The sequence below is a fragment of the Bufo bufo genome, chromosome 6, assembly GCF_905171765.1.
Source record: "Bufo bufo chromosome 6, aBufBuf1.1, whole genome shotgun sequence".
Lineage (NCBI taxonomy): Eukaryota > Metazoa > Chordata > Amphibia > Anura > Bufonidae > Bufo > Bufo bufo.
In genome coordinates this window covers 173,962,834-173,978,073 of record NC_053394.1, presented here as the reverse complement: position 1 = coordinate 173,978,073, position 15,240 = coordinate 173,962,834, and the positions used below count along the sequence as shown (strand labels likewise).

Genomic DNA, 15,240 nt, shown 5'->3' with positions numbered 1-15,240 from the left:
TCCGCTCGTGCGCACCGTTTGAAGGGGCTCACGAGCGGCCCCGAACGCATCCGTCTGGCCCCAATGCATTCTCAGTGGAGGCGGATCCACTGAGAATGCATCTGCCTGCCAGCGTTCAGCCTCCGCTCCGCTCAGTGAGCGGACACCTGAACGCTGCTTGCAGCGTTCGGGTGTCCGCCTGGCCGTGCGGAGGCGAGCGGATCCGTCCACACTTACAATGTAAGTCAATGGGGACGGATCCGCTTGAAGATGACACTATATGGCTCAATCTTCAAGCGGATCCGTTCCCTATTGACTTTCAATGTAAAGTCTGAACGGATCCGCTCAGACAACTTTCACACTTAGAAAATTTTCTAAGTTTTAATGCAGACGCATCCGTTCTGAACGGATGCGAACGTCTGCATTATCGGAGCGGATCCGTCTGATGAAACATCAGACGGATCCGCTCCGAACGCAAGTGTGAAAGTAGCCTAAGGGCGTGGTTATGAGCTGTGCGTGAATATGAATAAATGATGCTGCAGCAAGCAATGAACAAATGAAAATGTGAATGTGGATGGAGCACGATATTTGTTTTTTTATAATATGCACATTGGGGATTTTTATTTTATTTTTCTTGGAAGATTTTTGGTTTTTATTGGTGCCAAAAGTTTTGATTGAGCTCTACATTTTTTTATTGAAGTCAATGAAACGTTTCCTATGGGTTCTTCATGTGTTCATGTCTGGATTGTGAGATCTGTTAGTTTCGATGTTTGTAGTTACGTGTTATATGTTAAATGTTGTGCTAACACAAGAGATCTGTCCTCATGAACAGTTAAGAGTAGACTGGCTGAAAAAGGGAGGATCACACCGTCCGACCGTAAGGGGTGGGCTTAAATGACCTAAAGGGGAGGGAGGAGGACAAGGTGGACGTCACAGACACAAAGACAGCCCTTGTGCCCATCCCCTAGATAGAAGACACCCCCATGAAAGACAAGAAGTCCTATGTTCATCCAAGAAAAAAAAATCTATTCATTTCAACATCAAGAAAATCTGGGTACTTCTGCAAAATGCCAAAGGGTATTAAGTGCAGAATACACAATATAACACATTAGTTAACAACAAACAGCATTGGGTATCTTAAGAAGAATCATAAATAAAAATTATATTAATGGTGTTGTGTTTAATTAAGATTATAATTGGTTAAAAGGTTTTACATTTACATTGAAAAAGATACCCGTGCATTGCTATTGTTTAATGTGTTGCAGTATGAAGATAAAGATCTCTTTGTAAAAAGAATGTGTATGTTTGTTTTGAAGTATTAGTAATATTAATGTTAATATACAGAAAATTAGATCAGGTTTAGGGTTTTATAAAAGTTTATTTTGCTTTGGCAGACCTCTATGGTACCATTGGAAAGAGTTATTTAAATAAGTGTTGGACTGACAAAAGTTCAAGGACTTTTGTTTGTTTATTTGATCCATTTGATCCTTACCAACTTTCCCTGATATGGAGTAAGTTTCTGTTAAACACAGCCAGGACTGGCAACCTCAGAAAAGTCCAGGGACTGTCCAAGTCAACGAAACCAAGTGTGGTAAGAAATAGTTTTCACCCGACAAGAAAAGGCTTCAAACACTGGCCTGCCATGCTGAACAAGCCTTGCTGTTCGTACTATGGCTGTCCAGGGGTGGATCTCAAAGGTAATCGTCTGCCCAAGATTTCCTGACCAACCAGCAGGGCTGATGCAACGATCTGCAGACCAGTGAATGGAGGAGGTCCTTGTGTAAAAGCTCCTCTCACAGACAAGGTAATAGACTGTCTATCACCCACTGATAAGAGGCTCTAAGATCTGTTCTGTCCTTACACCTACAAAATCCCTTTCACATATATAAGGAGGGGTCATAGACTGAACTTTGTAACAACACGAAAACGGTCCATGCACAGAAATGGACAATTGACTTGTTATCCAAGAAGATCAGAAGTGAAGAAGATCTCACTTCTTATTAGTCCAACACACAGTTTTTTGATTTTTGTTTTTTTTAGAGATCCAATGGTCCTGAAGTATTTTTCTGTCAAATGACTAGGCTATATATGTAGAATAGGTTCTGATATTGGGTGTTGAAAATTAATTAAAGTGGAAAAACCAGGGGTGGACCGTATTGTAAGGGTATTTTTAAGTGACTTATTGGTTCTCCACTTTAATTCTGCTTAATACTCTGTAAAATAGTTTATAAGTTTCCCTTGTAATGAAGTGGGTTAGAGATAGTACCCATCCCCCATTGTGCTGATAAGACCACATTCCTGAGTGATCTCAGAGACATGCGTGATGCACACTGGAGGAGGGGCTAACAGGTTAAAACTCTGCTATCCACCTTCACTCAGTAAACCAGACCCTCCAGGGTAGGATGTGAGTATGATTTCCCTATCTATCTTGTACATCCTGTGGTGTCGGTCATGTGTTATAACGGGGTAGACAGCCATGGGTTATAGCATGATCGAAGGAGTCTCCACCCCATTTAGGCTAGTGATGTTTATTTATTTTTCTGTATGTGATTTCTTTGTTATCATATAATTATTAACTTAGTAAATAGATTTATTCACGTAGCCTGCATAAGCTTATTCATTCTCAAATCTTTTGAATTCACTTTACGTTACAACCATTGCCAACAGTCCTGAATTTGCAGGGACTGTCCCTGCAAATTCAGGCTGCCCATGGCCAATAATAGACGGAGCTTATGTAAATCACACCCATAACTGAGAGTCCTCACTCTTTTGGGGGGAATTCCCAGGGTGGAGTCTATTTGTCCCTAATTTAAGAACTGTAGTGTTGGTAAACATGCATTAGTTAGCTGCCACTCTCATGTGTCCCCCTGTTCTGTTACAGCTTTCTAGTACTGTGCTCTCGTTTCTTTGGTCCATCATTATTCATAAAAAATGGAGACAGATCTCAGTACAAGGGAAAAAACAACATTCCTTGAGAGGTTTCAGGGAAAGCTTTTCATCCCCCTCATATAGACATACTGATAGGGACCTTAGATTGTGAGCACCATTGGGGACAGTTGGACGCTAATGACTGTAAAGCGATGCAGAATATAGTAGCGCTATATTAGTGCATAAAATAATAATGAATAATAGAGGGATCGGTACCCGTTTTTTAATGAATAAAGACAGACCAAAGACTGCTGGCTTCCGAAAAAGGTGTGAATTTTGCATGGGAGCTTATGGATGCACCCTGCTGGCTCTACTTTACCCTCGATAGGCTTGTACTGACATTATACAGTAGAATGCAAGACAATATCAAGAGCTGAGAAATTTTGTTTTCATGTCTAGTTACTCACGAGGGCTGATCTCAGCAGGTATCTCCTCTTCCTTAATCTTCACACACATGATTTCTCCATCTTCGTCTTGCATATGTATTTGAACTCCACCCTATTATATAATTTAATTAATTTAGACAATAAAAAGTTCTGAGTTATCTCTGATGGTAGAAACATGAAATTATACATCTGGTCTACCTGAGGATCCTGTGGGTGGATAGTGTGGCCTTGCTTACAATCAGTAGAATCCATCCTGTGGAAACATAGGTCGCTCAGGCCACAAAATAAATTTCTCAATTACGTTGCCTGATAGTGGCGCTGCAGGTCCCAAAGTGAAGTGGGTTAATTCACACAGTCAGTCAATAAATCTTAATATAGGACCGCGCTGCTCCAAAACTCCAGAAGGTATCCCTTATTTGATGAAGGCCAAAAACCGCATTCAGATATAGACAAACATCGATGGTCCACAGGACTTCTTTTGTATTCAAGTTAATCCTTCTGTGGAAGCCAAATAGGTGCAAATAGTGAAGAATCACCAATACGAGTAAAATAAACAAATCATTTATTATACTCACAAACGTAACAAAGTTTCAGGCATATCATATAGTTATATCCATTCTCGTGTCTCTGCCCCACCTAGGTTTCGCTTTCATCAGGGGCACACAATCCACCCTCATTAAGACGTTACATTTATACAGTCAGAGGTAAAAAAAAAAAAACGCCTCCCAATTATTTATACAGTAAAAGTAAACTTAAAAAAAAACATACGAATACTTCATAAAAATAAACTAAACAAATGTTGTTCTTTCCATTTATCTATTAGAAGCTTTTCTGCCCTACTATTAACAAAATGAACCTTCCACTAGTACGAATCCACCTAATGGGACACGAGCCCCTATTATTATAGTAGTGCCAGTCATATGTTTGGATTCAGCTAATAAAGATTCACACATCCCTTTCATTCATAAAAACTCCTCCCCCATATTCAGCTCCTTCTCATTCATTATTTAGATCACATGTTCTAATCCAACTAATAAACAATTCCTGACGCTTATACCTACGGAGAAATGGATTTATATGCAGGTTCTGTGCAGTGGTTGTCAATACAGAGCATATCTGTGACACCAAACATGGCTTCAGATCAAATTCAATATTCAATCCTTGTGGTTGTAGTGTTTTTAGTTTATAAATCCACGCAACTTTACACCGATTGATTCTAGCAAGTGGATCCCCTCCCTGCCACTTCTGATTAACCTTTTCAATTCCAGTGAACTTAAGTCCACTGGGATCTTTCCCATCTACTTTCTTAAAATGTAGGGGGACACTATGTGTTTCCGAGACTTTTTTTTTGTTGATATTTCTGATATGCTCCTGAACCCTTGTTTTCAATTTCCTCATTGTTCGTCCAACCTATTGGAGGCCACTTCAATAAATATATGACCCCTGCATGGTCGCAAGTAATTTCTCCCTTTATTTTAAAACCAGAACCTCCCCCCATGGATTGAATTGTCTGCACACTCTTTTTTATCTATTCTCTTTTTTTTCGGTTTTACATGGAAGACAGAAACCGCACCATGTGAATTTGTTATTATTATTACCAGTATTCATAGGGATGTGTCTATGTACTAAAAGATTCCGTTAAGTTTGGTGCTTTTTTATATACTATGCTCGGTTGATTTGGGATCACGGTCCCCAAAATAGGGTCATTTTTCAATACAGCCCAATTTTTCTTTATGGCGTTTTTCATACAGGGAGTGCAGAATTATTAGGCAAGTTGTATTTTTGAGGATTAATTTTATTATTGAACAACAACCATGTTCTCAATGAACCCAAAAAACTCATTAATATCAAAGCTGAATATTTTTGGAAGTAGTTTTTAGTTTGTTTTTAGTTTTAGCTATTTTAGGGGGATATCTGTGTGTGCAGGTGACTATTACTGTGCATAATTATTAGGCAACTTAACAGAAAACAAATATATACCCATTTCAATTATTTATTTTTACCAGTGAAACCAATATAACATCTCAACATTCACAAATATACATTTCTGACATTCAAAAACAAAACAAAAACAAATCAGTGACCAATATAGCCACCTTTCTTTGCAAGGACACTCAAAAGCCTGCCATCCATGGATTCTGTCAGTGTTTTGATCTGTTCACCATCAACATTGCGTGCAGCAGCAACCACAGCCTCCCAGACACTGTTCAGAGAGGTGTACTGTTTTCCCTCCTTGTAAATCTCACATTTGATTATGGACCACAGGTTCTCAATGGGGTTCAGATCAGGTGAACAAGGAGGCCATGTCATTAGATTTTCTTCTTTTATACCCTTTCTTGCCAGCCACGCTGTGGAGTACTTGGACGCGTGTGATGGAGCATTGTCCTGCATGAAAATCATGTTTTTCTTGAAGGATGCAGACTTCTTCCTGTACCACTGCTTGAAGAAGGTGTCTTCCAGAAACTGGCAGTAGGACTGGGAGTTGAGCTTGACTCCATCCTCAACCAGAAAAGGCCCCACAAGCTCATCTTTGATGATACCAGCCCAAACCAGTACTCCACCTCCACCTTGCTGGCGTCTGAGTCGGACTGGAGCTCTCTGCCCTTTACCAATCCAGCCACGGGCCCATCCATCTGGCCCATCAAGACTCACTCTCATTTCATCAGTCCATAAAACCTTAGAAAAATCAGTCTTGAGATATTTCTTGGCCCAGTCTTGACGTTTCAGCTTGTGTGTCTTGTTCAGTGGTGGTCGTCTTTCAGCCTTTCTTACCTTGGCCATGTCTCTGAGTATTGCACACCTTGTGCTTTTGGGCACTCCAGTGATGTTGCAGCTCTGAAATATGGCCAAACTGGTGGCAAGTGGCATCTTGGCAGCTGCACGCTTGACTTTTCTCAGTTCATGGGCAGTTATTTTGCGCCTTGGTTTTTCCACACGCTTCTTGCGACCCTGTTGACTATTTTGAATGAAACGCTTGATTGTTCGATGATCACGCTTCAGAAGCTTTGCAATTTTAAGAGTGCTGCATCCCTCTGCAAGATATCTCACTATTTTTGACTTTTCTGAGCCTGTCAAGTCCTTCTTTTGACCCATTTTGCCAAAGGAAAGGAAGTTGCCTAATAATTATGCACACCTAATATAGGGTGTTGATGTCATTAGACCACACCCCTTCTCATTACAGAGATGCACATCACCTAATATGCTTAATTGGTAGTAGGCTTTCGAGCCTATACAGCTTGGAGTAAGACAACATGCATAAAGAGGATGATGTGGTCAAAATACTCATTTGCCTAATAATTCTGCACTCCCTGTAAAGCCTGCATTCACAATAATTTGTAAAAAATGTAATCCTGAAATCTTTTACTTTTTTAACTGTTCTTTGGTTTTCTTTAGGTTCCGTTTTGCCACAAACTCCTATATCTTTATCTTTACTGCACATAGCTAGTTTCTCTTTTGAATAACCCTTTTCAATAAAACGATGTTGAATTAGCTGACTTTGTTTTTTATAGTCTTCTATGTCTAGTCTTCTAGTGCAGTTACGGTGAATTATTTTTAATTGTCCTTTCGGAATATTCTCCAGCCATTGGTTATAATGACAGCTAGTTGTTTCAATCTATGCATTAACATCTGTCTCCTTCAAAAAGGTTCTGGTTTTAAACAGATTGTTTTCAACGAAAATAGTAAGATCTAAAAAATTAATTGAGGTAGAACTAATAGTACTAGTAAATGTCAGATTCCTGCATTTTTTATAAATATCTGCAATAAGATCCTCCAGACCCTGACGTTCTCCTACCCATATCAGTAAACAATCGTCTATATAACTTTTCCATAAGGTTAATTTACCTTTTTGTTGTTCTTTACATAAAATGGGTTCGATGGTCTCCTTTTCCCATAGGGCCATGAACAGATTTGCGAAACTGGGAGCGAATTTCACCCCCATCGCAGTCCCAGTCTGCTGTAAATAATACAGTATGTATTTTTAAACCAAAAATAATTATGGCTGAGACAAAGCTCAAGACATTCTAATATAAAATTCCCTTGTTCTAGCGACATTTGTGGATCATTATCCAGTTGTTCAGTTATTGCTCTGATCCCCAAATTTTTGGGAATAGTATAAAGAGAAGCCACATCTACCGTGGCTAACCACGTATTTTCACAACTAATATCAAGATTTTTTTATAAGGTCAGTTACACTACTCGTGTCTTTTAGGTAGGAGGGAGTTTTACCCACATACTTTTGCAAAAAGAAATCCACATACTCATTAAATCTACTAGTCAGAGAATTAGTTCCAGAGACAATGGGCCTCCCGTGTGGATTCGTCAGACTTTTATGTATTTTGGGTAATTGATATATTACTGGAATCACTGGAAATTTCACAGTTACATAATTAAATTGTTGTTTATTTATAATACCTTTATTATAACCCACTTGAAGCATTTTATCCATTTTAATTTAAAATCTACTGTGGGATCTTTCTTAAGAACAAGGTAGGTTCTTTGGTCTGAGAATAATCTTTGCAGTTCACCTTCATACTTTTCTATATACATCACAACCACCCCTCCCGCTTTATCTGCTGGCTTGATCACTATATGGGGGTAAAGATTCGAGTGCTTTTAAAGCAAGTTTTAATTCAGATGTAAAATTGTAATATTTAGGTTCAACCTCCATTTTTTTCAAGTTCTTTTAATACCCCTCTTTTGAATGCTTCAATGCATTCATTCTCCCTATTTTTGGGGAAGAATCTCGACCTCTCATGTAAAATGGTGTGTATCACTGTGTTACTCATAGATATATTCTTCATAGATGGTTGTCAATTATTCAATACATATTTAGCCAGATTTAACTTCCTTATATATTTATGTATATCCAAAAATATTTTACATTTATTGGGTCGCTCAGGCAATGAAGCTGTGGTACTGAAATTATAATGAAAGGACAGCTCAAGATCTCCCTAAGAGCTTCTTGTCATGTCAATCTGACTAGATGCACAAGCAATATCTGGTGGCCTTCCTAGAAAACCCAAGAAGTTGCGTTATTGTTATTAATGTTATATTACTCTCCATTCGAGAGTCCAAGAGACAAACCTCTACTCCTTCCTCATGGAAAGACAGACAGCGGTCAACCCTTCCCTACATCCATCGATACTGTGTCCACCCTCAAGGTGTAGGATCCCAAAAAATGATCTAACTCTGAAACACAAACATCAACAAGAGCCCTGCTTGAACACTTGTGGTCAAGCTGGCCCAATCACTGCCGCTGTCTTCCATGTTAAGACGGAGCACCCTATACCAGTCACACATATAGACGGGAGATAAACAACATTATAGTAGTGATTCCACGGGCAGGAGTCTTTCTTCAGTCTATTCTCATGTGGCTAAGATGGAAAGAAGCCAAACTGACAATACAACTGAAGAGGTCACCGGTGACAACATGGTGTCGGTTAGCACATCAATATGAGTCCTAATTTTGTTTGGGTGAAAATTGGGGTAATATGAGGAGCACCATTACAGAGACCTCTCAGATGAGCAAAAGACATGGCAGAAGAGGGAGGACAGGTGAACAGGCAGGCTACATGTGTAAAATACATCAATACCACGAGTAACTATAACAGTGCCACCTATCCACAGCTGCACCTATGATGATGGGCATTTAAACAGCATGAGCACTGTACACTGCCATCCTGCAGGGAAGATCGTACGTTACAGACATGTCACCACTTACTCAGGGCAGCCTCATCTTCCTGTTTATTGTATTTCCGCAACTAGAGGTCTCCCTTCCTTGCCTGATATCTTACTGGCGGTTCGTGCGTTCCACATAATGTACATCTCTGCGTTCCACTCCATATTTGGGTACAGGTGCCGAGGTCAGCAGTACTTCCGGCAATTATGGCTGATGGGTGACGGTCTCCTCCGGACCGTCTTCTAATGTGCTTTAGCACTGTACTGAGGCATTGGGGGTTACTTTGTGTTACGGGAGGGACTGGTGTGAAACTAGTGAACTAGCTTGGAGGGATCGCATAGAGTGACTGGTAGAAATCACGTGACCAAGCTCCTGCCTCATCACTGTACATACTGTGGTGTAGGAGAAGCTATCCAGCAGGGTGGATTTGATTTAAATCAAAATGATTTAAATCGCGATTTAAATCACTAGTCAGTAAGGCTTGATTTAAATCATAGTTTTCTACATAAAGACTAATTCTTGCTGGTATAACTTATAATATGCAAGTAGATGAAGATTTTTAGAATAACAACTTTTCATATTAGTTTGATTAGGTTGATTCTGCATTCATAGGTTTGTAGAAGTTAGGATTAAGGTATTTTTCTCAACTCTGTTCATGTTATAACATTTTTGCTGTGAAGAAGAGGCATGTGATCTCTGCTGAGTCAAATTCAGTTTTGAGAACTGCAAAAGTAAACCAAGCATCTGTCCAATAATCTTACAAAAACCTCTGGAAGAGCATGACATTGTGAATGGATTAATGGAATTTATTTACCCAAAAAAATTACACATATAGAAACATAGAATGTGTCGGCAGATAAGAACCATTTGGCCCATCTAGTCTGCCCAATATACTGAATAGTATGAATAGCCCATGGCCCTATCTTATATGAAGGATGGCCTTATGCCTATGCCATGCATGCTTAAACTCCTTCACTGTATTTACAGCTAACACTTCTGCAGGAAGGCTATTCCATGCATCCACTACTCTCTCAGTAAAGTAATACTTCCTGATATTACTTTTAAACCTTTGCCCCTCTAATTTAAAACGATGTCCTCTTGTAGCAGTTTTTCTTCTTTTAAATATTCTCTCCTCTTTTACCTTGTTGATTCCCTTTATGTATTTAAAAGTTTCTATCATATCCCCTATGTCTCGTCTTTCTTCCAAGCTATACATGTTAAGGTCCTTTAATCTTTCCTGGTAAGTTTTATCCTGCAATCCATGTACTAGTTTAGTAGCTCTTCTCTGAACTCTCTCCAAAGTATCAATATCCTTCTAGAGATATGGTCTCCAGTACTGCACACAATACTCCAAATGAGGTCTCACTAGTGCTCTGTAGAGCGGCATGAGCACCTCCCTCTTTCTACTGGTAATTCCTCTCCCTATAAACCAAGCATTCTGCTAGCATTTCCTGCTGCTCTATGACATTGTCTGCCTACCTTTAAGTCTTCTGAAATAATGACCCCTGAATCCCTTTCCTCAGATACTGAGGTTAGGACTGTATCACTGATTTTATATTCTGCTCTTGAGTTTTCCTAAATCCTTTTCCATTTGGTGTATCCCTCCAGGAACATCAACCCTGTTACAAATCGTTGTGTCATCAGCAAAAAGACACACCTTACCATCGAGGCTTTCTGCAATTTCGCTGATAAAGATATTAAACAATATAGGTCCCAGAAAAGATTCCTAAGGTACCCCACTGGTAACAAGACCATGGTCTGAATATACTCCATTGACTACAACCCTCTTTTGTCTGTCCCTCAGCCACTGCCTAATCCATTCAACAATATGGGAGTCCACGTACAGCCTTATACTACATAATTAAAAAACTAATCTTCATTTCATGATAGAATAACCTTTGGATGGTAATATACACTCACCTAAAGAATTATTAGGAACACCTTTCCTATTTCTCATTAATGCGATTATCTAGTCAACAAATCACATGGCAGTTGCTTCAATGCATTTAGGGGTGTGGTCCTGGTCAAGACAATCTCCTGAACTACAAACTGAATGTCAGAATGGGAAAGAAAGGTGATTTAAGCAATTTTGAGTGTGGCATGGTTGTTGGTGCCAGACGGGCCGGTCTGAGTATTTCACAATCTGCTCAATTACTGGGATTTTCACGCACAACCATTTCTAGGGTTTACAAAGAATGGTGCGAAAAGGGAAAAACATCCAGTATGCGGCAGTCCTGTGGGCGAAAATGCCTTGTTGATGCTAGAGGTCAGAGGAGAATGGGCCGACTGATTCAAGCAGATAGAAGAGCAACGTTGACTGAAATAACCACTCGTTACAACCGAGGTATGCAGCAAAGCATTTGTGAAGCCACAACACGCACAACCTTGAGGCGGATGGGCTACAACAGCAAAAGACCCCACCGGGTACCACTCATCTCCACTACAAATAGGAAAAAGAGGCTACAATTTGCACGAGCTCACCAAAATTGGACTATTGAAGACTGGAAAAATGTTGCCTGGTCTGATGAGTCTCGATTTCTGTTGAGACATTCAAATGGTAGAGTCCGAATTTGGCGTAAACAGAATGAGAACATGTATCCATCATGCCTTGTTACCACTGTGCAGGCTGGTGGTGGTGGTGTAATGGTGTGGGGGATGTTTTCTGGGCACACTTTAGGCCCCTTAGTGCCAATTGGGCATCGTTAAAATGCCACGGGCTACCTGAGCATTGTTTCTGACCATGTCCATCCCTTCATGACCACCATGTACCCATCCTCTGATGGCTACTTCCAGCAGGATAATGCACCATGTCACAAAGCTCGAATCATTTCAAATTGGTTTCTTGAACATGACAATGAGTTCACTGTACTAAAATGGCCCCCACAGTCACCAGATCTCAACCCAATAGAGTATCTTTGGGATGTGGTGGAACGGGAGCTTCGTGCCCTGGATGTGCATCCCTCAAATCTCCATCAACTGCAAGATGCTATCCTATCAATATGGGCCAACATTTCTAAAGAATGCTATCAGCACCTTGTTGAATCAATGCCACATAAAATTAAGGCAGTTCTGAAGGCAAAAGGGGGTCCAACACCGTATTAGTATGGTGTTCCTAATAATTCTTTAGGTGAGTGTATTTTCCTCAAAAAGCATTTTATATTAAAAAAATCTGATTTAAATAAAAAATCCGATTTTTTAAATTTATTTTTTAAAAATCATTGATTTTTAGCCACCCTGCTATCCAGCCATAAAAGAGTTAAACGTGATGTTATGGGGGACTTGAGTGCATTCAGTTAAGGGGTTAGTTGTACCTTAGTTAATGTATGATGATGCATAACGGAAACAGAACGGATCCATTTTGCAGCCCATAGAATTCTATTATGACAGAATGCCTCTAAATGCATTCCGTTATGCATTCCGTCATAGAATTGCGTTATGGCCCGTGGTAACGGAATCCATAACGCAATTCACCTTTTACCGCCAAAGTGTGAATGAATTTCAAAAAATAAAATTCGCTCATCTCTAACCCTGATCACTGGACATATAAAGGAAACCATTTTCCTGCCACAGGCCAAATCCTCCAAAAGAAGTCCATAATAGTCTTATCCTGCTGAGTTTTCTTTAACTCCTTAAGGACCCAGGACTAGAATGCTCATCCTAAAGGGCTGGTACTTAGCGCCCCAGGACGAGAATTCTCGTCCTGCCGCCCTTTTCTTCCCCCACGTGCGGTGCCGCGATCAGTAACAGCCGGATCCCTGCTGCATCCACCAGCATCGGTGATAACGCCGATGTCAGTGGATTGACCCCTTATATCCCGCAGTCAGCGCTCACCGCGGCATATGGGAGGTTTACGCTCCCTCACCTTAGCCATCGGGTCCCAGCGTTGCTGTGGCGGGGACCCGATGGTTGCCATGGCAGCCCCAAGCCATTCCAAGGCCTTGGGGCCCAACATGTATGGAGGCCTATGAGGCCCAGCCCCCAAGCTGGGTCTCATAGGCAAACTATCAGTGTATTACACTGTGTAATACACTGATAGTGAATGCAGTACAATTCAGATTAATTGTGCTGCATTGAAACAGGGATCAGATCCTGTAAGTCCCAGAGTGGGAAAAAAAATAAAGTGAAAAAAGAAGTTAAAAAAAGAAAGTACATTTTTTTTTTAAGTTTCAAGAAAAAAATAATAATAAGGCGTCCTTTTCCCAAAATAAAGTTTAAAAAATTTGCAAAAATAGGGTATGGTCGCATCCGGATCTATAAAAATATCACATTACCTAACCCCTCAGGTGAACACCGTCAAAAACATTAAATAAAAACATTTTTTTGTCACCTTACATCACTAAAAGTACAACACCAAGTGAGCAAAAAGGCATATGCCACCCAAAATAGTACCAATCTAACCGTCACCTCCTCCCTCAAAAAATGAGACACGAAAAAAAAAAAAAAACTATGGCTCTCAGACTATGGAGACAATAAAACATGATTTTTTTTGTTTAAAAAATGCTGTTATTGGGTAAAACATTAAATTAAAAAAAAGTATACATATTAGGTATCGCCGCGTCCATAAGAACCTGTTGTATAAAAATATCACATGAACTAACCCCTCAGGTAAACACTGTAACACCAAGCGATCAAAAGGGCGTATGCCCCCCTAAATAGTACCAATCAAACCGTCACCTCGTCCGGGAAAAAATTAGCCTCTACCTAAGACAATAGGTCACAAAATAAAAAAGCTATCACTCTCAGACAATGGAGACACTAAAATATTTTATTTTTTTGCTTCAAAACTGCTATTATTGTGCTAAAGTGAAATAAATAAATAAATAAAAAGTATACATATTAGGCATTGCCACATCCGTAACAACCTGCTCTATAAAAATATCACATGACCTAACCACTCAGGTGAACACCGTAAAAAGAATAAAATAAAAAGTGTGTCAGAAAAGCCATATTTTGTCACCTTACATCACAAAAAGTGTAATACCAAGCGATCAGAAAGTCATATGCACACTAAAATAGTACCAATCAAACCGATGCAGTCCCTGTATTCTAATGCACCAGCCCCGCTCACTGTTGCATAATCTTATCTAACCTGTAGGCATTGTTAAGATGTGTAATCCATCTGTATTACTTACAAAATTAAGTTCCGTAGCAGAGAGGAGGGAGGAGGCAGACCGGGAGGGCGGGTGGGCAGCGCGTCACTCACTACGTCACGCACCCGTGCCGCCTGCTTCATTTATAAAGTGGGTGGCGCAGGCGCATGAAGTAGTGAGTGACAAGCCGCCCGCCATGCCTCCTCCCTCCTACGGAACTTAATGTTGTAAGCAATACAGATGGATTACACATGATTATTATATCTTAACAATGCCTACAGGTTAGATAAGATTATACAACAGTGAGCGGGGCCGGTGCATTAGAATACAGGGACTGCACCGGTCCCCGCTGTCATTCCTAATCCAGATGCCTCCTCTCTCTCAGTTGATACACCCGCCAACCGCGCTGTGCGGCATTGCAGCGGCCGTGTATAATTGTAAATTGCAGCATTCGCCCCATAAGACACACTGCTACTGCTAGTGGGGGGGGGGGGGGGGAGTGCGTTTTATAGGGCGAAAGGGTTAAAACCCTAAAGGGTTAAAAAAGTTAGTAAAATCCGTTTTGAATACCTTGAGGGGTGTAGTTGCTAAAATGGGGTCATTTCTGGGTGTTTTTTTATTATGTAAGCCTCACAAAGTGACTTCAGACCTGAACTGGTCCTTAAAAAGTGGGTTTTGGAAATGTTCTGAAAACTTTCAAGATTTGCTTCTAAACTTCTAACCCTTCTAACGTCCCCAAAAAATAAAATGGCATTTACAAAATGATCCAAACATGAAGTAGACATATGGGGAATGTAAAGTAATAACTATTTTTGGAGTTATTACTATCTATTATAAAAGTAGTGAAATAAAAATTTGGAAATTTGCTAATTTTTCCAAATTTGGGGTAAATAATTTTTTTTATAAATGACATTTTTGGACTCAATTTTACCACTGTCATGAAGTACAATATGTGACAAGAAAACAATCTTAGAATGGCCTCTATAAGTAAAAGTGTTTTAAAGTTATTACCACGTAATGTGACACTGGTCAGATTTGCAAAAAATGGTCCTTAAGGTGAAAAATGGGGGGGGGGGGGGGGGGAGAAACAATATACATACATACAATATTAACCCCTCAGGGACTGTGTTGCCATGTGCCCTCCAAGCAATGCCGCTCTGGGGGTCCTTTCATGGCA

At 40.1% G+C, this 15,240-nt stretch overlaps 1 protein-coding gene across 4 annotated transcripts in view; it reads right to left on the bottom strand.

Annotated features, from left to right (window-relative positions):
* LOC121006079 overlaps positions 1 to 15,240 on the bottom strand; it is an 85,439-nt gene that overhangs the window by 26,637 nt on the left and 43,562 nt on the right. For all 4 annotated transcript variants that reach the window (XM_040438980.1, XM_040438979.1, XM_040438982.1 and 1 more), the window contains 2 exons: positions 3,492 to 3,791; positions 3,315 to 3,405 (listed from right to left, as the gene is read on the bottom strand). In XM_040438980.1, coding sequence (XP_040294914.1) covers positions 3,315 to 3,405; positions 3,492 to 3,545 — 145 coding nt within the window. In that variant the 5' untranslated portion in view covers positions 3,546 to 3,791. The remainder of the gene's footprint in view (positions 1 to 3,314; positions 3,406 to 3,491; positions 3,792 to 15,240) is intronic.